The following is a 27,197-nucleotide window of genomic DNA, read 5'->3' on the forward strand; positions in this document are numbered from 1 at the left end:
TGTTACTTTTCATGTCTTTATCTGAAAAAAAAAGCCAAGCAAGAGAAAGGATGTCTGGTTTCTTAATGTCCAGATAGGAACAAGACAGTGTTCTGCTGTGTCAGAGTTATGCCAAAAAAGTGAATGTTATTTCTAGGGTTGAGCAAAATCGAGACAGCTAACTCGAAATTGAATGTATGTCTTTTTTGAGCAAGGTTCTGAGATTTCATTTACTTTCTCTCCAATCTCCTTTGAAGAAATGCAACTGAAATATGGCTCTCTGGTAAAGGCATTTTATAACACTTTAAAAGTATAAATTCCTGCTGGCATGTGGCTCAGCAAAACACATACTAAAGACATGAAGCCATCCTTGTCTGCTGAAATTTTAAATGTATGCTTACAGAGCACTTCACAAAATCCATGTGGGCTTTGTGCTCTACTGCTCTGACAAATGGAGAACATAATCAAATAAATGATGGAAGAGGCATTTTTTTTTACTGCCTCCTTTCCTTTGTGATGGAGAAGAGAAGCTGATTATCTTCCTGCTCTCATCCCCCAGCAGCTGGGAGGCAGTAGGAATGTCAAAAGGGTGATGGCTGCTGCTGACAAGACACATACCTGTTGTGTGCCATAATGACTCGACCCAGACTGCTGCAAGACAAGAACTGTGAAAAGCAAAAAAAAGGGTACACAATTTTATTCATATATCACTTATTTTTCATATTGTTATGTTTGAGTTGGAAATAAGGTAAATGGAGTTCATCCGTACAAATTCTTCATGCTTTCTCTATCTCATTAACTTCACAGCCTGGGCAAATGAGAAATGCTTGTAAAATTGCTGTATTTTAAGTGCAGACTAGAGACTAGGAAATGCATGGAACAGAATGTGCAAGAAACTGTATTGTTCTTGTTCATTGTCATTAGTGGCCATGTAGTTTGATTCTTATGAGTTAATGACACATAATAACAAAGGTTATTTTCAAAACTTACTACAGATCTTTTGCTCAGCTCATTTCTGTGGGAGGTAACCAGATTTATTGAGATAATGCAGCAGATGTTATTCAGGGAATGACTATCAAATGGAACCAATATCTGTAAAATAATCTATTTTCTAAATGCAAATCGCATTCTCTGCAAGTTTTTCTTCACAGCACAGCCACTTTGCAAAACTCTACTTTTCTACTGTGCAATTCCTTGACACTGCAAAGCATCAACTGAGCTTTACTTGACTCCATCACCCTTCCAAAAAAACCCATTTTTTTCTGAATGTGGGTCTTGTTCTTTTACATGTGCCACAGAAAATTCACTGAGGGGTCTTCTATTAATTTCAGCTCTTCTTCCATCCTACACCATTAATTCAAATGCATTTCAGATCCAAACTCTATAGGAAGAGACTTTTTGTGTTGATACCTTGCCTGGTCTGGAAGGGACTCCTTTCCTGATTACACACAAGTAACACAGAGCCAACTGGAAGGATTTTTTTCTAACTGTGTGTGCCAACACTAAGGTCAGGTGGGGCTAAAACCCAACAGAAGATGCAGGACAGCTTTATTTAAACACAAGCACACTACAATTACACCTCAATTCCTCTACAAATCTGCAGAGGTCAGTGATTCTCACCCTGCTTGTAAAGTCATTCTACATCCATCATATCAACTACTGGAAATACAGATTATACTACTTTCATAGGACAGGCCTTCTCATACTGGGGTACTATAGTAGCTAAATAAATTTTTCTTAAGCAAAACAGAAATTTGGTGCACAGGAATCTCCACCACAAAATTTCAACATGATTTAAAATGCACCTCCTCCTTCACTTTTCTTGACAAATATTTCTTGAAATTAACAGAGACTGTTGTGATTTTCTTAAGTCAAGTTAGCAAGAAGAAACATCTGAATGCATCAAGGATATTTTAAAACTGGCAAACCCATGTTTTTACCTGCATGGTGGTTATTGGTTATTGAAACATGGCCAAGATATGCCAGAACTGAAAAAAAATAGAAATAGGGTCAGTAACGTACTGCAGCACATTGGTGTTGTCATTGTCCCATGGATTTGAAGAAAAATCATTTCCTGTTTACCTTTTCAGCTTTAATGTCAAGGCTGGGAACACTTTAAAGTCACCTGATTTTACCTCTCAGACTGTGTGATGGCAGTCATCGTTTGCCTTATATGCCTTAAGAATTCACAACTACAAACAAAGCCTGTCACAGGACAGCCATGAAACCCCTCCATTCTTTCCCAGACATTTCCCTGTTATTTCTTCAGTTATTTCTCTGTGTATTTGCAGTGCAAGGAGAGAATCTCGCAGCCCCCTACCTGGCACAGATGACAGCAGCTGTGAAGATTCAGCAGAATAACCTTAAATCTTTCAAGAATAGGGGTCAGAAAGTTGGCAGGCCCTGGAGAAGTTGATGCCTCCACATCTCAGGGGCTATTGTATCCCTCCTAGATGTGTCTGGCTGTGTCTACTGAATTCAGCTTACCTGAACTTTATTATACCTTCTGAAAGCAGTAGAGAAATGCCACCTCTTCAAAAAGGTTATTCTATCTAGGAAAAATGGTGCTTCAATGGCAGCAAGAGCCTGAAAAATCCCCCAGCCTTTCAGTTTGTCCCCTGCTGCCAAAGGACAGGGCAGGTGAATAAGGAAGCATGTTTTATTTCTTTCATTTTTTTGGGGAAAAAGTAAAAAAAAAATTCTACAGTACTGGTTCATTTTCTGTAGGTGAAATGTTTTCAGATTCTGAAAAAAAAATCCCCTCTGCAAGTGAGGAAATGCTCAGTGGGCATAATTTTATTCAAGTAGATCATAAATCAGTTAAAGCAAAGTGCCCACCAAGCTCCTGTACCCACTCCCCCTTCCAGCTGGACAGTGGAGAGAAAATAAGATGGAAAACAACTCACAGGTTGAGACAAGGCAGTTCACTAAAACAAACTGAAAGGTTTTGTGCTCTGAAGCAGAGAAAGCCTGAAGATTTTATTCTGCACTTCCTGTCAGCTACAAAGGTCCAGGCTCTTCCTGGGAAGCAGAACTCCAGCACGTGGAGCTGTTGCTCTGGAAGGTAAATGTTGTAAATAACACATCTTCCTCCCCAATCCTCCACCCCCACTTAGCTTTTATATCTGATCTGATATCAAATGATCTGGAATATCCCCTTGGTCAGCTTGGGGCAGCTGGCCTAGCTGTGCCCTGTCCCTGCAGGGAATGTTGACAGACAGGGCTGAGGCTGTGCCTGCCCTGCCCAGCAGCAGCCAAAACTGGTGTGTGCAAATCTGCACCTTTCCAATCTGCACCTTTCCAGCTCCCAGGGCAAGGCACAGCTCTGAGGGCTGCTCTGGGAGCACGGACCCCACCTCAGCCAGACCCACTGCACCAGCATAGATTATAGATAAAAGCATCTCCTCTGTGACCAGGTGTTTTATGGGTGCACACAGTAACTAGAAATGAAACTCATGAATATGTGAAGCATTGTTTCCCAAGCAAAATATGAATGCTGGACGCAGGCAATTAAGCACTGCCTATGTTTTCTGGATAAATATGCAAATTTGACATTCAGATCAGACTTCTAAGAAAATTTCACCCAAGTTAAAACACTAAGAACATAAGCAGTCCAAAACTTAAGTCATTTTGCTCTAACTTTAATTACTTGCCAAATTTCAGTTAAGGGCAAGGCACTTAAATAGGTTATCATTCTGCTTCTCCCAACTGTTTCTAAAGTCAAGTACAGTTTCCCCTGACACATCACATAGTGGATGGAATTTTTAGATGGAGAATTTACAGCAGAGTAGCATGCAGGGAATTCATTATAGCTGGGAGAAGGAAGTTACTGCAAGAAGGTGACAGTATTGTTTGCATAATGGGTTTGCCTGTTGCAAACTGAGAGTAACTACTGTGCTACCTTAATAAATCATATACATTCTTCAGTAGTTAAAGAGAAGCACTTAGCAGGTTCTGGAAGAAAGATGACCAAAGGCTGATCATATGAAGTAGAAAACAAAAAAAGGTTGTGGGATAAGCTGATAAAATGTGTTTACCAACACAGATACACACTGCTGACAAAGGACTCTAATGACCTCTAATTCAGGGCCACAAGGCTTTTGGGAAGGGAGAATTTGATGTGCCACTCCTCCCTCACATGATTCTGCTGCAGACAGGGTCCCAGTCTGGATTTAGAATTTTTGGTGGTGATGGAAGTTTCTGCCTCATTCAAGTACTATTTGTTCCATTGTTTGTTACTTCAGTACTGTGTCCTAAAATGAGATTTTGTAATATAGTATTTTAAGGTCATAGATTATTAACACCACTGAACAAAAGGCATCATAATCCTTTACAACACTCTAACTCTGCTTCAGAGTGATTTTAAGGGCTCAAATCAAACTGTGGTGGCAATTAGGTCTTGGAGTTGACCACAGTGAAAGATCTGTGTTGTAATTCCAAAGTAACTTTTTTAACCTTTTGGTAATGGATATAATCTTTTCTCAGCAGCCTGTTCTAGTGGAATGTGGCAAGGGGCTGGAATTAGATCATCTTTAAGGTCTCTTCCAATATGAACTATTCCATAATTCTATGAAGTGAATAACATCAGAATATTCTTATTAATTGAAAGTGGGCAAGAACCAGAAGAGTCAATAGTACTTGAGGAAACCAAGTTGTCCTGCTCTGTAGATGAAAGAAGGTGGCAGAGAGGGAAAGAGGGCACAGAGAAATAAAGACCAGACTATGTCCACTGCACCTCTGGATGCTATGAAATAGAAACTCCACCTTACTGTGAAGTGTCTGACCCAAAGACTAATGAAGTCAATCTCTTTTATTGGGAGGGTGAGGTTGGGTCAGACTCAAATCCTCCTTGGCTGATTTGAGCTGCCTTTGGTGTGAAGGAGCTGCAAAGCAAGTTCAGACCAGGACTCCACTAGAGAGAGGAAGAAACCTGAAGGGAAGAGCAGAAAGGCATTAGCATACCAGCAAATCTCTTTTTATCCATTTAGTGTGTGTCTGTCTCACACACATGCGGTATGAAGTTGCGGTGGACACTGCAGTACCAAACGCTGCCGTGACGGAGCTGCTGCCCGCGGGCACCCGGCGCTGCTGATCCATCCCAGGCACACACTTGTCTGTCCTTTGTTTTCTGCGAGATTTTATCAGTCTTAGAAAACCGACGGTACCCTCCTTGAATGTCTTGAATCTATTTGACAGTCATTACAGGCTTGATGTGTAGCAGTCTTTGTTAAGAAAGGCACAATATTTACATAAACGCTCTGACCTTTTAAACTGGCATTTTGTCAGGAGGAGCTGAAGGGGAGGAGATAAGGGGAGAGAAGGGGACAGAGGAGCCTTTGCTACCTGTTGCTGTAAGAGAAATATCCTGAGGCAAAGAGACCTTTTGTTTTTATAGCTGCATAAAGCATCGTGTATATGTCTATATATTTAACAGCGACTACACTTGAAACGTACACTGATTTTTTTTCTTTACAAACCGTGTCATCCTTCCTTCACTCCTTTCCTTATGTCCTTGCTAAAGAAAAAAAATCAATAAAGCCTCAAGCAGAGTAAATCATTGCTAAGATCAGCTCACTGCACAATTCTTTAGCATAAAAATGATTAAATATGCTGACAGGAACAAACCAATGTGATGCCAGAGGAATCTCGGGTTTCTGCGGGTTCCGACTTTTTCCCAGCAGATTCTGGAAACATAAAACTGGCCGGCAGACACGAATGCTTCACTCTGGTGCTTACAGAGATAATAGAAAGAAGACAAAATCTTCTTAATAAAAACCCCAGAAATTACAATTTCTTTTAAAGACCACATACAGCACAGCAGACAAGTGCTGGTGTAAGGCTGGTGATCACTCCATATTGCCTAGCACATTCATCCCGTAATCTGCATGGTTACTGTGCCTATTGATCCCGCTGAGGGTGAGATGCACACAGCCACGCTACACTGCGGGGATGCCAGAGCTCCGTGCCGGTCTGCACGCTGTTCCCTGCCTTTCGGCTTACTCGCTCCAAGCTCTCAGCCCACCCGTGCCCGGGGAAAAGCATTTTTATTAGCCATGAACGCGTGTCTACAGCACGCGTGTAGAAGAGGGACCAGGAGAGGGGGGACATACATCAAGCTCCATAAACGCTGCCGCTGCCTCCCTCTCCCCCACAAACCATCAAATTCCGCACACATTCCGGAGCCACTGTGGGAGGAAAAGGAGGATTTTTCCACCGAGCTATGCCAAGAGCCTGGAAACATCGAGAAGTGGGGGGAATCTCGAGAAGTGGGGGGAATGGTGGGGCGATGCTCCGCTTACCCGGGGCAGGAGAGGGACGGGGGAGATGATCAGGGACATTTCCTCCCACGGTGTCTGCTCTCTCCCCGCGGTGCCGCGTCCCCGCAGTTCCCACAAGCCGCTTCCCCGCTCAAGGATCTCCGCAGCCTTTCCGTGCCGGGGAGGATGCGGGGCACCGGCGGGGAGCAGGGCTGCAGGAAATATGAAATAAAAAGATGAGAAACAAAGGGCTGGCTGAGGGTGGGGGCCAGGTATATTCTTACCCGGTCGGTATCGCCGCCGTGTCTGGCTGGATTGCGGGTGCAGGAGGAGGAGGAGGAGGCGGAGGAGGCGGAGGAGGAGAGGCTGGTGCCGCGCCACTCGCAGCCTGCGGGAGCGCTGCCCCCGTGCCGAGCCCTGTCCCCGCCGTGCCCCGGCCCCGGGAGCTGCCCCCGGTCCTGTGGCTCCCCCCACTTCGGTCTCGGCTCCCCGCACCCTCTGCCGCTCGCCCCCGCCCCGCGGGGACCGTCACTCCCCGGCCGCGGCTGCCGGGATGAGCCCCCGGCGCTCTCTGACCCTCCCGGCTCGCTGCAGCCTCCCGCTCCTCGGTGCGGTCTTGTCTGTGTTCCACCTGCGTGGGCAAAGCCCTTCTCCTCCTGCCTGCGGCTGAGATCCCGCAATTTGTTATTCTTTCCTCGAGAATCGCTTCCATCACCACCAAAAACCCCACATCTCCCCCAGCGAATCCCATCCCTCTTCGCAACTCCTCTTGCTATTCGGGTTTGCTTCCCTCTCTCCTCCTCCTTCTCCCCTCCCTCTTTCCCCCCTTTTGGGTTTGGAGCCTCTCTCTGCCCTACACACACACACACAGACAGGCACGCACGGTGTAAATGGGTTGTCACACACACAGAACCGCTGCTGGTTCCCAAAGTCCCCCCACCCAGCCCAGCCTTCCTCTAGCTTGAAGCCGCAGATCATGGACTATATGCTCGGAGCCGGGATGCGTTTTAGTCACAGCCGCTTCGCCTCCTGCAATTTCACCCGGTGAGTAGGTTTGATTTCGGGTTCAGGTGTCGTGTTTCCGACAGGAAGGACGCTAAAAACAACAGGGAAATATAAATACACAAGATAATTTTTAAAAAGTTTTGCTTCTTGTTCCTGAACGGGCTGGCTCCACTTTCTAAACTCGAAGGAATTAGGAAACAGCAGTTCTCTGCCCACATTCATTCCCAGTCACCGCGCTGGGCGCTGATTGCAGCGCGCACCGCAGCATCGCTTCCAGAGCTTCACCGTTCCACTGCTTATTCATCACATTTTATTCATGCTTCCATCAGGCATGGTACCTGCTCCACTCCCCTGTTTAACCCTTGCAGTCAAAGCGGCTGGCGTGGATGGGCTCAGGGCTTCTCCCCGGGCCGGGGAAAGGACAGGATCGCTGGCTGAGGGAGCCGGGAGCCTGCCCGAGGAATGTCTGGGAATCCGCGGCGGGAGATCAGGTGGAAAAGTTCATTGCTCTTCCCCATCCCCCTGAAGAACTTGGACAGGATTGGGGGTGGGGAAGGATTCTCCAGGAGGGATAGGAAAGGATTTCCATACCTCATGTCCCGCCGCATGTGCTGGGAGTTGGCAGTGGCCAGGCTGGGAGCGGCCGGGGGGCAGCGGCAGCAGCGGGGTCGGCGGCCGGGGCTTCTGTCCTGCTGCCTCCAGGGTTTCTGTCTTCCTGCCTCCAGGGCTTCTGTCCTGCTGCCCCCAGGGCTTCTGTCCTGCTGCCCCCAGGGCTTCTGTCCTGCTGCCTCCGGGGCTTCTGTCCTGCTGCCTCCGGGGCTTCTGTCCTGCTGCCTCCGGGGCTTCTATCCTGCTGCCTCCAGGGCTTCTGTCCTGCTGCCTCCAGGGCTCCTCTCCAGCCGCTGCCACCGCTCACTCAGCGCCCTTTCCTCACTTCTCAGTCCCATCTCACCTGATTTTATTTATCACTATTTTCGGGCATACCTGTATTTTTCGCTGGCCAAAAATTGGCTCCTGAGGAGCACAGGATAGGAGCGAGGCATCTTCTTCACAAAACGTACACCCACCTATACATGTACCTGATGTAGAGGTAGATGGTAGAGGTAGGCTATTCTTGAATCAAGTCGGGGCTTCTTTGAAAGAAAAATAGAGAAGAACCAAGGGAAATAAACACGTTACGTTTATAAAAAGGACAAGTGCCTTCAGACTTCTATTTGTGGTTGTTACTTTCAGGATTTCAGTGTCCCTAATTAGCGGCAGAGATCGACCCCCGGTCAATAGCAGAAGGTAGGGAGGAAACATGTTATCTCTCGTGGGGAGGTATTGACTGGGCTCCGTGTAATTCTGTCATTTGGGTGCAGGATAAGTGTGCCTGTGTGTGTCTGTGTCTGCACGGTCATGTTTCCAAAGCAGCACCTGCAGAGATCACAAGGAAGGTGCTAAAGGCTTGCAAGCAGGTAGAGATACCAGGGACAAATAACAAGATCCGAGTTTATTGCCTGGTGGGTGGCAAGCAGAAGACGGGAAAGACCAATTCAATGCCAGAGTGTGCTCCCCCCTTGTTCTTCCCCTCCACCCTCCCCCTCCCCGCCCTACTGCATCCCCCCTCGGCCGCCAGGTTGCTGGCTGATGTCTGGAAAGGAGTAGTGAAAAAGCCCTTCAAGCGTGGGATCCAAAATCCACCCTTCTTCCAGCTCCTCTCTTCTCCCACCAGCTCGAAGCCCCCATACGTACTTATCTCCTTCCAGCTCAGCGCCCTTCTCCCGGAGACTCCAGCACGTTTTACCATTCCCGCTGACTTGCCCCTCTGCCCCCACCTCCTCCTGCTCCGGCCCTTTCCATGAGACTGAGATGATTAACCAAATCCCAGACTTTTCTCCTGAATTACCCGCCTCTGGCGCTGCTGCTGCCGGGATCCTCCCGCACCAGGATGCTCAGGAAAGTTTCCGTGCAGTCATACCCCCTTCCCTCCCTTGGCAGGGAGTGCGTTTCAAAACCTCTGCCTGATTTTTAATATCCCCCCCCACCCCCTTAAACCTTTAGGAAAGGGAAAAAAAAAACCCACCCAAACAAACCAGCATGTCCTGAGGGATTTATGTTACAGTGGGAATAGCTCAGCCAGTGAGCATCGCCTTGCCATGCTGCTTAAATGTTACCGCTCTGCAGGAGAGATTTATGTGCCCAGCAGCAGAATATTTCCCGGGTTTAAGAGCACTCGATATTCCCTCTGCTGACGGGGATGGGAGATGGTGAGACGCAGGGTGAGGGCAGAGGAGTTGTTTAGCTCACAGGCACTGTCACGGATGGCAGTAAAACGGTGTCTGGGCAGCAGAAGTGACACAGGTTGGACCGGGTGGCATTTCTGTACTCAGCGGAAGGTGAGGGGGTACACATCAAACCCTTTGCATACAACACCAAATAAATCAATGCAAATAACGTGGGCTACCTTAATGGGCGATTGCAACAAGCTAGAGTCAGGCGTGGTAAATAGAGGAGATTCCCACTACCCTTGAATTCCACCATTCCACACCCCCAGCCCAGGGATACTTCTCACATGGGGCTGGATGACTCAGAAAACCCAGAGGAATAATGGGCAGCAGCCGGGCGGTTTTTGCTTTGCCGTAGTTGGTTCTTTTGCTTTTTGTATATATGGGAGGTGTGGAAATACCTCCCGAGCCCCGCGGCCCATTCCTGAGAGAATGCTCCCAAACATCTCTCTTCCCTGCATTTAGATGTCCAGGCTCCCTGCTTGCCCGTGTCTGGCTTCACTGCCAAGGATTGCCTCCATCTCCCCTGAAGCTGCGTGCATTTGGGACTCCCTTTTGGCCGGGAGTTAATATCCCAATTTCCCATGCTGGCGGCGGCAGACGGACATCCAGGGAGGTGGCTCTGGCAGAAGGGACACCTTTAAGGATGCGTGTCCAGCCTTCCTTCTCAGCCTCCTGGGCTTAATCTGCCCCTCTCCTCCGTGTGTCCCCGGGGCAGGTGCCGGGGGACGGTGACAAGGCGGAGGTCGGGGGGATCACGCCGCCCTCCCCAGCAGCAGGAGGGGCTGCCCCGGCTGCGGGACCCTCTCCAGCCTCTCCCCATCCTCGGCAGCCGAGGGCAGCTGGTTCTGCGGGGGAAGGAGAAAACAGCCCCCTGCAGGGAGCGGTGCAGCCCCGGTCCGTGCGGGGCCGCCCGCAGAGGGAGCAGAGGCTTCACCGCAAAGAGTTAACGCGGGGCTGCAGGGTGCTCCAGGCAGAGTCCTGTGTGCGCCTCCGAGATGCACCAGCCAATCCCAGAGACAGCAGCCTGAACTAGATGTAGCATGCTGTAAGAAGGGAGGTGAAGAAAATAGGGTGTAAACTGTCACCGTGCATCGCCAGGCGGACCTGCTTTTTGGGCTACGATTTCTTAGAGACTTAGAGACCGTCATGCATTTAAAAAGGTAAGGGCTTTGTTACCCACAGTCTATATTGTGATTCACTGCCGGATTCAAGTGCATTTTCTGTGTAGCTTTCATTTAGTGATAAATTGTGAGGCTCAGAGTGGGAAGAAAGTGGAATGTGGCATGATTTACTGTTCGGGAGTCGTTTTGAAAGACTACGTCAGCTTCAAGTTGTAATGATTTCATGTAGAGATTAAGCAAGTGAATGCATGTGAAGTAAAGTGAATTCATGACTGGCAGAAAAATGTAATGTGTGTGATAAGAGGAGGATGTTCTGTTGTAGCAGCAAATCAGTTATGGATCCATATGAAATGAAGGCTAGTGTGAGATAGACTTGATTTTGAGAAAATGTAGAGAGTAATTCAGAGGCATGTATCTGACAAGCAAGTCTGTCAGAGAAAAAAACCCAAAATAACTTCCTTCCTTGAAAAAACCCCATGTTTATTAAATACAACATCACAAAAGAATGCTATAAAAAGAAGTGAAGTCAGAACCGTACAGAGTCTGTATGTTCAGAGATGAGTGACTCTGACACATTAAGTGTACAGAGATAAAGCTGGAGTGGCCCTGCTTGCATTTACAGGATATAAGAAATAACTTCAGAGGAGCAATCCGTTTAGATATCAGACTTCACAGACTGCTGTCATTGCTCAACTCCATCCCTACGAGGAGTTACTCATTTTAAATAGGTGCTCTATCAGCTTTACCACAAGACCAGCTTTGGGAATAGAAACATTTGACTGGATCTCTTCCTCTCTGTATCTAAGCATAGCAACAGACCCTCGGTCTCAGATGCTGTTGCAGTGCTAATCAGCAGAGTTCCATCCAGAAACTACCTACAAATTCTTGCCTCCAACCATTTTTCTCACTAAGACGTGTATAATTTAAGCAGGGGAGGAATTAGAATAAAGATCTGTGATATTTTCAGTAAGCTGATCCACCTCCAGTGAGAGCAAACCTCCCCAACAGATGCTGAGTTCACTGGAGTTGTGTTTGGGGTGTTTGTTCATGAAATGCTGAAACCCTGTGAGTGCAAACGTTAACTAAGAAACATGAAAACAAGCAGCTGAATGTTTTTACAGAGCTCAGTGCAAAAGGCAACATTTGTACAACAATCCAACAAAACAACTTGAGAATCTTCAAGTGAATGTAATCATCAGTCTTACCCTCTCCTATTTTTTTCTACTATTCTCTGAATGCCTTTGTGAAGAATTAATTACAGAAGTCAATTCGTTATTTACACCAACGTATCCAAAAATTTACTTTTTTAGTCACACAGATTGCAGTGACTTTTCACTCCTCTCAGTCCCAGACAATGATTTATGGGACTGAAATATTTTTACTTCATTTGTATTAATTCAAAATCATATCTGTTTGTGATCAGTCTAAGTCATTTCTTGTTTGAGATGCAACACCCATTGAAAACAAAAAGAAGGTCTTTTTACAAGCAAGCTTGCTTCTTCAGCAGTTTTTGAAAATCTAAATGGAAAATTGGCTGATCAAACTACTTACCTAAGTTTTCCTTAGAAGAAAAAAGTGGTGGAAGGTATTAGGTGATAGTTTCTGGAAACTTGATTTTCTAGCTCTCAGGCATACCTAATGCAGCTCTTTCTTAATCCTCCCAAAGCTTCACCTCTCCTCAAAACCAGAAGAAGACAAATTTTTTTTTACTCTCCTGAAACACTAGTAACCTCCTATGGTAGCAAAATCATCAGAATTACACTTTGACAAACAGAGCCCAAGCGCTCTTTGAGAAAGGTTGCACTGAAACCACTGTCTTAGAGTTGCAGGTAGTAAACTACAGCCAGTCATTTCATGGGGAAGTTATCTAATTTATTCTTGATCTCATCATCATCAAAAGAGAACATTTTTTAAAAATAAATTCGCAACTACCTTCTCTTCATATCATTGTTTTCCTTTTGCTCAATATATGCGTGTTCAGCGAGGGCCTAATCTTGGACAATTAAAGGAGATCAGAACATCCCTATTAACTTCAATGAAAGCAAGATCAATTTCCAAAACAATATTTTGGAACCAAAATGAACTTCAAATTTAGAAGGTAAAAAACAGGGAGCATCATGAAGTTACATGCTGCGTGCTGAGCAGTGGGAGGCTTTGCAAATCTTGAGTCAGATAGTATTAAAATACTAAAAAACTGAAGAATTTGTGACCTGATCTTGTCTCTTATACACATCTAGATGTGTATAGAGCAGTGGGAGGCTTTGCAAATCTTGAGTCAGATAGTATTAAAATACTAAAAAACTGAAGAATTTGTGACCTGATCTCACATTGGCCTAGGCCTCAGTTCTTTTTCACCATTGATAAATCAACATTTTTCTGTATGAAGCTGAGGAACATTGAGAGAGCTCCTTGTGACTCAAGTCATCACCCTACTGAAAACTGTAGTGTGAATAAATTTGCTCTTCTAGCTTTGAAGTTACTAATTTATATGTACCACAGTTTGTGTGCATACACAAATATAGTTGTTATATACATATGCATACATAGATATAAATATGCATGCTATGCACTAGACATCCCTCCACACCCATGGTCTGTATAATCACTTTTTTGCCCTGGCTCATACCTTGGGAATGATTATTTAGCCCAGTCTGTTTCCCATCTCCTCCTGAAAGTCTTCACCTGCTCCATGTGCCACAAAATAATGCTCTGAGGAGAGGGAGGAAGGACACTCTGCCACACCAGAGCTTTTCAGCTTTAACTAATGAGCCTCTCACAAAGGCCACAGATTTTGTTCCACCTTCAGAAGAAGATTGACCAAGCAATATATATTGTTAGCTAAATTAACACCATTAAACTGCAGTGGTTTCTCTTATAATGAGGTGAGATCGTAAGGCTGGAGTGACATATACCTTTATTGTAACAGTTACATTAATGGGGAAAAATTCAGCTCATTTGCAGTAACACCTTCACTGCCACATCCACCAGCACTTGATTAATGAGAAAAGCAATTTGTAAGGCACTTATTATACATTGGCAAGTGAAGGATGTAAATCTGGGGAATCAGAGCACTGCTCTATACCCTTAATCCCATATTATTCATGACTACTGAGAATTCTGTAGGGCTAATTTAGCTCCTTCAATACTTATAAATCTACTGGAAATAACAAAGACACCTGGTTAGCTGAACATGGCTGACCACGCTGAAGTCAAATGGGATTATTAAAATCCATTACAAATGTTACTTCTTAGTATTTTCTTTTTTTAATTTGTTTTCTTTTTTTGAAATCTGTTTCTAAGGAAGCTTACCATCACTGGTGAAAAACACTGCTAAATGCTGAAAAACAGCATCATGGATGGAGGTGGTAGCCCAAGTGCATAATTTTTATTTCAGAGCTTTTCACCTAAAACATTATTGGTCCCTATTCATTAACAATTTGCCGGACAGAGAGAACATGTACACGTTACAGCATTTTTAATATTGAATAATTTTATATGGTTTGTATTTAATGTGCTTCTCTAAAGGTAAAAACTGTTGTAGTTTAGGGTAGAGATGTTACCCACCTCTTTTTCTCCAGAGCGTGTAGCTGCTCAGCATTTCTTGGACTAATCCCCTTATTCCTTTAGGTTTGTACCAACATTTCTAAGAAAGATGCTTGTTTAGGTAAAGCAGCACTGTTTATGCAGGTCAAGACTCATCCTGCTGCCAGTCTCTGGAGACTATGGATTTATTTCACAGAGAGCCATTAGTTGGTGATGTTCTCTTTTTAAGTCACTGCTCCTGTGGGATGTGGATTGGACTCATTGGCTTAAAAAGTAAAAGCTTTAGTAACTACCTAAGCACCCTTTAAGCTCTCTGTTAGCTTGAGTTTATTAGATTGATTCACATTAGTTGAAGGGATGGTAGTGGCTTTTGTTTTTGTTTTTTTTTTTGAAAAGTACTCTTATTTATAAACCAGCTTAACTTCATGCTAGCTTGTCTTGGCCAGACAAAGTCTAGAACATTTTCTCTGTCTTTCTGGAAAAAAATAGGCTATAATAAAGAAAGCTCATGATCCTCATACTCAGAGAGACTGCAGTGATCTGTAATTCCTCATAAACAGATGTGTGTCTTTCATTCAGCACTGTACAGGTGCTACTGGAAGTTTAAAGCTCCTCAACATCAGCTTAACAAATTTCTACTAAATAAGAGTGTCTTTTTCTATGAGCTACAATGAGAGATAGCGACAATTTCATACTTAGATGGTTTTAGACTGGGGTCATATCTAAATTAAAACAGTAGAGAGATTGCAATTCCTGATGCAGACTCAGACTTTAACTCCTTGTAGCGTGATGTTCATAAGAAAGACATCTTTTAGCAGACGGACATTTTTTTTCTCTCTAATTTTGCAATTTCCTCTAATCTTGTCAAAAATCAAGTCTTGCAAGGCAGCTTTGGTGCTAGATTTATGTGAGATAGCAGGCTGCCCAGTACACATAACATAATTATTACTTGTACAATCAAGCTTTATTCATCCTGAGCTGCAATTAGCCCCAGACTGGTTTGTTGAGCTTGAATCTTTGCTCAGTCAGCCATAAAGTCCCTACTCTGGCTATAAAAAATTAATAGCTATGACATGAACATTTTAGAGGATCTGGCTACTGCCCATGCAGTGGCTACAGGCTTGGAACACTGCGGCAAAGGGACTGTGGAAAAATCATGCAACAGTTCTGAGCAGGATCAGCTGTAGAAGAATGTTCTCTTGAAGCTTCTACGAGTCCTGCCTTGGAGCTGGCACAACCAGTGGTGTAAGTTTGTTGTTTTTTGCCCACTAGAATAAATAGGCTGTAGATCAGGAACCTGAAAGGAGTTTTAACCATCCATTTATATCAGCTGAAAACCGTGTACGCCATCTGTGAAATCAGCTGTAAAATATGCTGTGAGATCTGGAGCACTTTTATCTGAAAGACATAATAAAAGGGGAAAATAAAAGCTTTACCATTCTATTAGATATCACTGTTAAGAAATAAAATATATAAAATAATCCATTCTTCTTGCAAGGCATCCAGGAAAGTGCATTGAAAGAAAAATTTCAAGCCATTAGGTCTTTATGGATGTTATTCTTAACTACTAGTCTAAGTTGTAACCACTAATTTTCACATGGAGAATAAAATAAAAAAGAGTGTAAATCCTTGACCAGATACAGCCTTAGCTAAAATTAGAGGGCTGTGTCCCATGCCTGAGCCAGAGACTCTAATCTGAAAAATATCTTTCTTAGAAATTGAAGAATCCGCAACCACATTTGTGGATTAGGTCAGGTAATAATATCCAAGGGGATGGAAGCACATGAAACTAGGCTGGATTTTGTAAATATGTCCCCATTGCAATTAGTACTTCATTGCTATTTTGGCTCTTCTTAAGTCCAGAGAACAGCTATGCACCATTACTTTTTTCCCTTCATTGTTGTAAAAACAATATTAGCGCTCCAACAGCTTCAAAGAAACTTCTATTTTTGCCTGAGACTGACAATTCCTTTCCTCTCCATCCTTTCTCTGAGCATTTGTTGCAAAATCTCCAGGAACAGAAATTTTAAGCATCAACAGAAATAGTCAGCCACTCTGTTCATGGAATAATCAACCTCCTTTTTATTTTATAACATTTTTGCCATCCAATAATTTGAAAGCATTCTATAAGCATTGATTGTTTAGGCTTCATAATAGAAACTGTCATTAAAGAAGGTTAAGGGACTTGGCAAACCTTTTACAGCAAAATCAAAGTTGTACTTTAAGGTAACTCAGCTCCAAGTATTCTCCTTCCTCTCTGTAACCTGAATCTTCTTCAGTTCAACAATCTGTTGGCGAGCAAAATTTCCTCCCACTCCATCCCATTTTAGCCTTTCTCCGCTAATTAGTTATATTTGGATTTGTCCTCGGGCTCGAAAGCCTCTGGAACCAAAGCTTTAGTGTACAGTGTGTAAATAGCTGCTTCCTCCTGCTCTGGATGGTAGCAGCTGTAAAAACCCTGGGTTTAAAAACTAATACAAGGATGAATTAAAAGAGGAAAGGGCTGTTTATTACTCAGGAATGGTTTACTGGATACAGCTAATTTACATGTGTCTTGGTCTCTTTGTATCCTACTGACACTTAGCTGTCAAATTGGGTCAGAAAACTTGTCTGGGGACTAAGAGTTATGAGTGAAAAGGAGATATGCTGCTGGAACTAGCATGTCATGGCTTTTCAAAGATCATTTATTACTTAATTTCAGGGTGTAATTTTTTACAAATCCCGAGAATCAACTCGTTTCCCATTAAAACACACCCAATGAGATCAGAAGTGGATGATGAATGGAGAATGCTGGATGATCAGAAGTGGATGATGAATGGAGAATGGATGATCAGAAGTTGAGCATTCAGTTAAAAAAAAAAAAAAAAATTCCAGTAGGCTGGAATGCAGGCTTCTAAATATATGTCTCCTGTTGGGATTTTCTTCAAACTTGAAAGCTCCAGTATGCAAAATTGCATGTCACAGCAATACATGTCAGTCTGTGCCTGAGGAAATGCTGGACCAGAACCTCTCCCAAAGCTGTTATTTTTCTGTAGAGCCACTCATAAACTTATTCCAAGAGATCTTGTTCTGCTTCCCTTCTAACACTTTTCATACTGTCAGATGCCTTAGCTGAAAATTTTTAGACAATTTGGGAGAATGTTTAGCATAACTTGTGTAACGGAAGAGTGACTTCAGACTGAAATGTCATGGAGTTTCCATGCAAAGGGGTTTTGCACATAGGAAAGTCCGTGTGCACCTGTGGACTTGCAAAGATTAAGGTTTCATCCCTTACAGACTTCAACCCCGATGCACTTTTATGATTGCAAAAGTGCAGTCATCCAGCCTGGAGCAAACTTCCAGCTCTCAAAGCAACAGGTGTTGTGTGTCTTTGTGGCACCCTGGGTGTTGGCCAGAAACCCAGAGCTCAGGCAGGGTCCTGCTCATCCGTTCCAGAAATCAGCTTCATTTTAGCTCCTTGTGTGACTGATACCTGTTGTCTATCAAGACTTTTGGTGCTAGACCCCATTTAAGGATGAGGAACTGAGACATGATGAGGACTTGAGTGGATTTTACAAGACTGTGTAGTGAAAGAACAGAGGGAATGTCTTGAAACTGAAAGAAAGTAGATTCAGAGACTTAGATTGGACATTGAGTAGAAATTCCTCCCTGTGAGGGTGATGAGGCTGTGGGACAGGGAAGCTGTGGGTGCCCCTGCATCCCTGGAAGTGTCCAAGGCCAGGTAGGACAGGGCTTGGAGCATCCTGGGATAGTGGAAGATGTCCCTGCTTGTGGCACTGGTGGGACTGGGTGATCTTTAAGGTATCTTCCAACCCAAATCATTCTGTGGCTCTATGATTTCTCCCTTTCAGATATTCACCTATACAGTCCCACCAGCACCACACATCCTGGGATTGGAGGTCCTGGAGCCCCTGGTCTGCCCGAGGTGTGTGGAGGACCCAGAAAAGGCTGGTCAAGGCTACTGAGACCTTTTTGTGCTCTCAGAGCCTTGACAGGTAATATATTCCTCTCAGTGGACTCCTTGCAGAAACATCACTCATTAAAGCAGAAAGACTGCAATGGCATTTTGGGGATGCTGCTTTACATCATCAGCTAAAACACATAAGGATCCGTTTGCACAGGAGGATGAACTTAGATTAGCAGATTTAAAAAGTGCCTGAGGGAATTTATACATCATGATTTGGGCAGGAAAGGAAAAAATTAGGTCTTTTACAAATATCAGACATTGAAACAATTACCTCGGTACGCCTGACAGCCAGCAGATACTTCATGGGCTGAGAAGGCTGGAACCTGCTGCACTGGGAAGCGACAAGAAAGCACATGGGGACATCAACTGAAGGCTCACAGGCACTTGCAGGAGTGAAATTCCACAGGGACAGAGCAAACACAAAGACAATCTCTGTGGGCAAGAGCTGTAACATTTAGCAACCAGCCCTCACATTCCAGACAGACCCGAGGGCGGCCGCAGAGCTTGTGCTGACATACATTCTCTCTTTCCATGGATGCATTTTATATTGTCTCCTCTTCTCTGAATGCATAGATGAGGGAAACAGGACTGTTTTTGATAAAATTGAAAAATGAGACATCTTATTTGTTTATTTCACCTGTTGAGGACATAGTTACAGGGCTCTTGTCTTTGAGAGGGGAAAAGAAAGCTGAAATCAGGCAGTGGATGCAGTTCTGTCTGAATAAAGGAAAGATGCTAATTTAGGGTGCATGTAGTCAAAACTGCTACCAGGAAATGATGTGAGGACTTATTCTTAAGCCAGGAATGTAAAACTCTCCTAAGCTTGTTAGACATAGAATTAATTTCTCCTTTCAGATTTTTTTTTTTTTTTCAGATTATTGTAGCTCAGAATGAACACCAGAGAAAAGCTGATTCAATCTCCATCCAGAAAATCATTTTGACAAGTATGGCTTATCCATCCAGGTGCCTTCTAATTGTCTGTGGTGTCACACGCTGTCCCCTGCAGCTCAGACTGTCAGATCTGATGGCAGGGAGGCCTCACCATCCTCTGCCTGCTCCTTCTGAGCAGCCTGGGCCAGTTGGCATTGGAATGAGCTGAGCTTTAAGATCCCTTCCAACCCAAACCGCTGTGACTCTGTGATTCAGTGATCCCAATGCCCCAAATGCCTGCTCTGTTTCTTTGCCCTACCCAAGGTACATGCTGGGACTCTTGCTCCTGCACCAGACATCTGGGGGGACTTCAAGCTGGAGCGAGCTCATCTCTGTCCAGCAGCTGACTCTGACCACAGGACAGAGCAGCCCACCTCAGTCCACAACTCCTTTTGCTATCCTTCAAGTAGCTCAGCTTGGGAGATGTTTTTCTGTGCATTTGAGTATCTTCCTTTGAAGCACAGAACACATGTGGTGGCCAAGCCCAGAGCAGAGAACAACTGAGAGAGAACAAATTTTTGCCCTCTGATTGCAGCACTGTCTGCTCTTTTCTTCCACAGCACATCATCAGCTTCACGGCTGTTTCATTTACACTGGGCTGTGTGAGAATTCCATGGACAGGTGCCTCCTTGGGTCTCATTCACTTAAAGTTGTTAGCATGAGAAAAATGGCTCCTTGAAAAAAGAATAAGGATCGCTGATGATAATGCAGTAGTTCCTGTGGTGCTTTGCAAAGGTGGGCAATGTGATCATCACACTTCAGATGGGGAAGTGAAAGCAGAAACACATGAAGTGATAAACCCAAGGACTTAGAGCAGATAAGAGCAATCTCTGAGACACAGACCATTGCTTTATTCTTTATGCAAAATGTCTTTCCATTTTTCAGTGTCAAAATGCCTTTGAAAAAAATGGCCTGGACTTATCTCACCCTCTCTGAGCTTTACTGTTTCCCATCCAGCTGCAGTAAATAAAATGTTGCTCCTTGCCATTGATTCAAAGTTGTAGCATTCCTGAGAATTTTGAGTAACACCTAGAAAACAAAAAGTTTGCTCCATCCCTGTTTTCCATGATGTGCAATCTGAAAGAAATATGAAAAGTACTCTGCTACACCATGTATTGCACTTGATCAAAGTAGTAATTTTGAAATCCCTACAGCTTGTAAGTAATGGAGGGATGGAGAACCAAACCCTCATAAATGGTAAAATTATGACCTTGCTGAAATCCAACTGTCTACAAACAGAATTGGATGTATTCCCCTCCATCTGTTATCATATTTTTTCTTTGTTTATTTTTAAAGGATATATAAGTAATATTTATTATTTTGATTAGTTCAAGGAAAGCCAAGCTTTGTGTTTTGCATAAAAAAGAACCATCTTAGATATGTTAATTTTCTAAATGCTATAGAAAGTTATTTATTACTTTCCTTTGAAAAGGCATATCTGAGAATAACAGTCTTAAATTTTTATTTCATCGTTATGGGAAGTTACAGCCAAGAGAATCCCACTTCAGCATAGAGGACTCCCAATTTTCCATGGAGAGCTGGGATGTATCAGCATTTTCCTGGAATTCAAGTGAACATAAAAACCAAAGGACTTCAGAGACACCTTGGTCTTCCACTGACAGAAGGGGATCTCTGTGGGATCTCAGACCAAGGCCTCAGATACGTCTCTCAGATTCCAGGGTAGAGAGAAATATTGAAAAAAACCCCAAACCTGATCTTATTAAAAATGTCCATACATTTGTACAGTTATTTTATTTTGATCCTTGAGAGCTGCAGGTAGATGTGGCCCAAAAAAAGTTATTGGTGATGGCTAACATCAACTTTATTGACTCTTACATAAGAGGTTGCTCCACTAGTGAACCAATGTTCAATTGGTAATTGACCAATTTAGTAGCTATATCTCTACTGTATATTAACACATCTATACTTGACTCTCACCTCTTGGGAAATAAAAAGTTACATGCACTGAGGTAACAATAGATTACTTTTTTTTCCTCCCTGAGAAATTTTTCCACATTTTCCATTTTATAAAGGACTTAAACTTACTGATTTTTTTTCTTTTTCCTTGAGCATTGCTGTGAACAGATCTGGGGTGGCTCTATATTATTCTGTGTATCTTAGCATACATGGTTTATTAATTAATGATCTATAAGCAAGAAGTCTCAACTCACAAATCAAGCAGATGCTTCAACCTGCACTATTTTAGCTTAGTGTCTCAGTGAGTTCAAAAACTACCATATGCAGTTATATATACAATTTTAATATTTTAAAAAATAACCGAAAAAAGAAAGACTGAATTTTGTGAATTTTGCCCTACAATACGATGGCAACAAAAAGACCAAAGATAGATATCCTGTTCTCTTGTTCACAGCTGAAGCTTGATGAAATTTGACCTAGTGGCCACAATGTTTGCATTGCACTTGCCAGCTCTGTATCCTCACATGATATAAATACATGGATTTTGCTGGTCTCCAGAACCTTTACATGTTCATGAGAAGTAGGATTTAGCTATGGTATTCCCAGAAAATGCTGAGTCAAATTCCTGCTGCACTAATACCAGTGAGGACACAATAGATTTCTAACAAAGAAAAAATTAGCCTGCTTTGCTTCTTGAACTCACCTTAACCTCAGAATTTAGAAGAAGGACCAAAAGCTTAACAGCATTTACAAGTGGTAGCTGGGTGAAACCATGGGGATAACAGAAAATAATTGTGCAGAGCATCTATACCTCAGAGTTGTCCTTTAGGCCAGCAGTTCAAAGAGACCATTGTTGACATGACAGTTTTTATCACAGGATAAATATTGCATTATTTGCTCTCTGTAGAATGTCTTCTCTGCTTGAAAATCTACCAGCTCTGTTACTTAACAGGTGTTTTAGTTGCCAAGCCCCACCCTTTATCTACCACAAATTTAACACAGATTGTTCCTCCATGTAGTTCTGTGATGGCTTTGCAGCTGCGAAATTTTATGTTCCATATGCCTATAACAGTCTTTAGAAAATGTTTTCAGGGCATTTGCATTAATTAGGGAATTTGAATATTCAAAATTTTAAAATATTTATGATACCGTAAGCTTTACAAAAATACTTTGGCTAGAATTTTCCAAATTATCTTTTAAATCTAAATTTAGATCACTCCAACAGCTTAACCCCTTCATTAGCAGTCATTTTTCAGGCTTCTGTTCCTTGTTTGTTAAAGTTTCCTTCTCAGGGGTGTTATGAGAATTAATGCAATGCAGAATGAATTTGCAACGACTGGACAACAGAGACAAGTAGATAAGTAACATCTACAAATGAACACATGATTTTTTCTCTCCTTATTTCTCTCCTGTATATTTATGCTCTTTAGGAATATACCTCCACAGATCGAGATCTTTAAAACGAGGTTATTTTCTTTTGTACCCTCACAGGTTCTCTGCAGGTGTTCTGCCAGTGGTTAATTTATGACACACTATGAGGTGAAGCATTAAGCCAAAAATAAACTCCTGGCTCTTCCACTATTCCTTTCCAAGTGCTCATTTAGTCTAGTTTTAGGAAGATGCTACATATACACAGTAATTCATTTTCCAATCCTAATATTATCATTTTGAATTCAAAAGGGACTCAATTAGTCATCATTACAGTTTAACGGCCTGAAACACTTCAGTGTTAATAAGTAACTGCAAAAGTAAACTCCTATCTCTTCTCATTTACTCAAGTATGAGATTTTTTTCAGTAGAAAAGTTAGAATTTTTAATACAGCAGTAGGTATGAAAATGAAAATTCTCATCACGCTCACTTTCTGTAGCTTCACGTAATGTCAAGAAATTATTCCCTGTCTGTTCTAAGGATGATGGAAGGGAATGAATATGCTGTGCAATATATTTTTTCCCTGATTAATGATAAGAAGAGACAAAAGCATTGGTAGATTTTTGCTCTGTTGTGATGCAAATGCTGGTCTGGACTGTCTGGAAGTGATTGGAATGTTTTCTTCATTTGTAGTGATTTATTTTTATAACAGGAAATGGGAACCAAATGATCATCATGGCTTTTGTTGGCCAGTAGAGCAATCTATTGCATTTCAGTTTTTCTTCAGATCTATGCAGACTTTCTCATACAGTGGGAGGAAGTTTATACAGTGGTGTAACCTCAAAAACATGAATTTCAACTTGTGAAGGAAAAAAAAAACCCACCAGTCTAGGAAGATGATACTCAAACTTCAATATGCAGACTCTTTTTGCATGGAAATGATGGCTTGGGAGTATAAATAAAAGTTTGAGAGGTCTCTGCTGTAGACTCCTGGAATTTAATTTCAAAAGGATTTATAAAATTAATGCAATCTGTGTTTTATGTTCAGAAACTACTGCATGGCTGTAACTGTTTATGGTTAAAATTTAGTGTCTTGGTACATGCTCAGCATGAAATATGAGCAGGGTCTTTCTTTATACATTTATTGTTTGCAGAATCATGTCCAAATCATGTTACAAACAATTACACCACATAAAGCTTGAGTATTTATCTGGTTGTATAGACAGATTATTATATTCTTAGACTGTAAATTCCTGTTGGTTCACAAGAACCTCTGTGCTCTCCTGGAGGCAGTCAGCTTTCTGCAGACTCTTGAGAATATTAATGTCTCACATATATGCACAGAGCATATTTATTCAGTAACACAATATTCATTATAATGGACAGGGGTGCTGAATGTTCAGTTGCAGGACTGTTCTGTTGGAAATACCCTTCTTTAAGGGTGCACTTACAGACCAAATTACTGACGGGAAGAAAAAATTTCCCACCAAGTTCCAAAAACCATCGCAAAGGGCATGGTAAAAATGCCACGATGAGTGATTTGAGTGAACGTGAATCCAACATTTTATTCCCTGTAAACTCATCAGCTAGAAAAATTAAAGCTCTCACATTCATATATTTTAATTCATTCTGTGCTGTTTCACCTTAGACTGAAAACTGGAACTGATTGCTTCCATATATTTAGGAATCTACATGACCTTTGTCATCTCTGAAAACCTCATGATCTTGCATAGATGTTTTAATGAAATCTCTGCAGGATATTAGAAATGTTAGCCCATTCCACAGGTATGGGTCTGAAGTACAGAGGGAATGTGACTTGTCTTCACTGAGTTCCTACATGATGCAATCAATACTTGCTTTGTGATTTTTTTGTGAAACAAAAAAAATTGATTTGGCACCATTTAAAAAGTGTTTCTAGGATGATCCACTGAGCTGGAGAGATTTGGACTGAAAGTAAAACGCCGCTCTTAGGGATACCCAAAATTTCAGCATCTGGAGTTGCTGTAAGTCACTTGAACTCATCACAGTGGGCAGCTCCAGAGCTCTTGATCAGGGCAGTCGCTCTGTCCTGCGATGCTGGTTTGGACTGAGAAAGGAGGATCTGTGAACTACACTTTGCAGTGAAGACAAACCACAATGTAATTTTTCCAAGGACATTAAAAGAGAAAGCAGCCTGGGTCTTCTGAATCTCACCTGTTTTCTGTCCAATGTGTGAACTCTGAGCTTATGTACAGACATTGCTGAATGATTTTGTACTGCTGCTAACAGGCAAGAATCTGATGTTGCATATTTTTCATTAATGACTAGCATGAATGGGAAAAAAAACCCCAACAATCCCTCCCCTGATGATTTGTGAAGGCTTCCCTTCAACAGTAAATATTATCGCTGATGATGTTAATGAAGACATTAGTTTCACAGCATTTGAAGTACTGAAACACTCCACTGTTAACTAGCCTAGTGGGGTTTATGCTAATGTAAAATATAATAAAGTAGAGGCCACTATCTCTTTAAGCTGAAAGAAAGGAAACTTGTTTCTACTTCCAAGGGATGCCTAGTGTGTGCTTATCTAATTGACTGTGTATTTTGTCTAGGTGTTGAGGGAAAGCTAAGAGAATGAAGGCTCTAAGTCCCCAGTGGAAGCATGATATGGCGATGCAGTGCTGGTGCTGAATTGTTCTCTCTGATGGCTCTATGGGAGTGGATAGCACTGAGTCTTCATTGCTGGGTTTTAGCGGTTGCTGCTGTCTCGGATCAGCATGCCACAAGCCCCTTCGACTGGCTCCTCTCTGATAAGGGACCCTTCCATCGCTCACAGGAATACACAGATTTTGTGGACAGAAGTCGACAGGGATTTAGCACAAGATACAAGATTTACAGGTATGAAGCAAAGGGAAAGCAATTGCAGAGATACCATCCTTAGAAGTTGTGTATTATCAATAAGGGTTTCCTTAAGGGAAAGGTTCAGTTGTGAAAATCCATCGACATCAAATTCATTGCTGAAATATATGCAAGGCCATTTGCAAGGCCACTGTGTATTATGGAAATGCTGCTTGTGTTGTTTCTGTTTTGTTTGAAGAACTTTTGATAATTGATTATGTTGCTCTGCAAAACTTTGTTGTTTACTACATATCTCTATTCTGTCCTAGTGATATGGTCAAAAATGTGCTAGGGATTCAAATACTTCCTTTGGTTGCAGAGGGATCACCTTTGATCATGCATAAAGTTCAATTGCTTTACATGTGGCTCATCGACGCTTAAGCTGAGGTTTTAAGAATGAAATTGTGGCTCTGCATATACTGCTGACAGAACAGATTTCATGGTACAAAGGAGGGCATTTCAAAAGTGACTCAAAAATGTTTAATGTTAGTTTATGCCAATGCTTTGAAAAGGGGTGTTCTCTTCCCTGAGGAATGGAGTGATGAGAGTCATTGTGAATTTTAATGGAGGTTGCAGGTGTTTGGTCCATCACAAATCTCAGCATTAGGCTGGCCCAATTCAGACCAAGAAATGAAAAAAGCAGGGGAAGACTTCAAAAGCATAGGTCTGTTTGAGAATTTGGGCCTTGCTGTGGAATTGATTCAATGATGTTTGTAACCTATGAGTCTCTACTCTTTGGGGACAGCACTGGTGAAATATCTTCCCAATCATTTGCAATGGGTGTGACTCAGTGGCATCCAATATTATCAAGGATACGGGAAGGATAAGGGGAGTTCAGTCTAATTGAGTGACCTAATGGCAAATAGACAGAAGAACAAATGGGAGACCAGGGGGGATTAAAGACTGAGAAAACAAATCTATAAGCAGAGAGATTTTTCACTTCAAATTGTGATGGATTCCTCTCAACAGCCAAAAGAAGGTGGGACAGCAGGGCAATACAGGGCAGGTTTTCAGCTCTCCTAATAACTGTCTATCCTACAAACACAGGCCAATTGGTATGGTAAGATATACACTGATTTCACTGAGAACCACAGAAAAGATTGTGCAAATGTCATACCTATTTTAGGCTGCTATTCCCTAGTGGTATTCAGCCCTTTAGAAGAACGTAAGAGTGATACATGCCTGTATGGATATCATATTTAGTTCAGTGGCCTGTGACAAAAGTGCTGGCCTCACCATGTCAAGATCTTGTTTTTTTGGGGATTTGCTTTATTTTCCTTTCCCAAGTACATGCAGTAGAGGGCACTCTGTTGCAGGTCAATTTTGCAGGGGGCTCCTTTGCGATATACAGAGAAATTAAACACGGTTTGAAAATAAAGTGTGATTTGGAAATATGCTTGATGAAGTGGCTTGTCTTAACAGAACAGCATTGCCCAATATTTACTGCATTTTAAAAGCCAGCTGTCAGGACCAATAATGTAAAGCCAATAATGCAGAGACTGAGGCAGCATATTTTATTCCCATTATTCTGTATTAGTCAAAACTGAACCAAAATTATCTTGCTAAAACATGAAAGATGGAATTGTATTTCATTTGAGCTCTTACAATCAGGTCCTTGAGAATTTTTCTCGTCTCAGCCATCATTACAGCAACACTGTTAAGTTTCACAGATTTGCAATCACACTGCTAATATTTATTTGGGTTTGTGCATAGGTTTCAATTGACTTTAATTTACACAATCCCACAGAAAATGTTTCTCAGCTTTAGTTCCATTCTCTGCCTATTCCCTTCAAGTAATGAGCCAGGAAGTCACAAGAGCCACAATCTTTACTTTTTTGATTCAGCCCTCCAAAAAGAAATCAGCAACAAATATTGTAAAATTTCCTTGTAAAATATAGTCCCATTAGTGAGTAGTGCAGAACACCGTGACCTTGTTAGAAGCTGCACACTGTAAATTTAATC

The 27,197-nt window shown here is 42.5% G+C and overlaps 2 protein-coding genes across 4 annotated transcripts in view; one reads left to right on the forward strand and one right to left on the reverse strand.

Moving 5' to 3' along the window:
* Positions 1–4,771: 4,771 nt before the first annotated feature.
* LOC117244772 (WAS/WASL-interacting protein family member 3-like) lies at positions 4,772–6,970 on the reverse strand. The gene is made up of 2 exons (XM_033516389.1): positions 6,521–6,970; positions 4,772–6,448 (listed from the first exon to the last, which is right to left on the reverse strand). The coding sequence occupies exons 1-2, from the start codon at positions 6,946–6,948 to the stop codon at positions 6,388–6,390; spliced, it is 489 nt and encodes a 162-aa protein (XP_033372280.1). The 5' UTR covers positions 6,949–6,970; the 3' UTR covers positions 4,772–6,387.
* BRINP3 (BMP/retinoic acid inducible neural specific 3) overlaps positions 6,955–27,197 on the forward strand; it is a 195,802-nt gene continuing 175,559 nt past the window's right edge. Inside the window, exons 1-2 of one of the 3 annotated variants that reach the window (XM_015636227.2) lie at positions 6,955–7,280; positions 24,950–25,235. In XM_015636227.2, the coding sequence (XP_015491713.1) occupies positions 25,000–25,235 (236 nt within the window). In that variant the 5' untranslated portion in view covers positions 6,955–7,280; positions 24,950–24,999. Of the gene's footprint in view, positions 7,281–10,432; positions 10,672–24,949; positions 25,236–27,197 lie in introns of those variants that run through there. The other 2 variants (XM_015636228.3, XM_015636229.3) reach the window with 2 other exon arrangements.

This window comes from Parus major, chromosome 8 (genome assembly GCF_001522545.3).
Source record: "Parus major isolate Abel chromosome 8, Parus_major1.1, whole genome shotgun sequence".
NCBI lineage: Eukaryota > Metazoa > Chordata > Aves > Passeriformes > Paridae > Parus > Parus major.

What these genes read in the sequence shown, in the direction of transcription:
- LOC117244772 (XM_033516389.1), bottom strand. Translation starts at nt 6,948, where the DNA reads ATGGAAGCGATTCTCGAGGAAAGAATAACAAATTGCGGGATCTCAGCC. An exon ending in ACGGCGGCGATACCGACCGG is followed by an intron (nt 6,449 to 6,520) that starts GTAAGAATATAC and finishes TATTTCCTGCAG; the next exon opens with CCCTGCTCCCCGCCGGTGCC.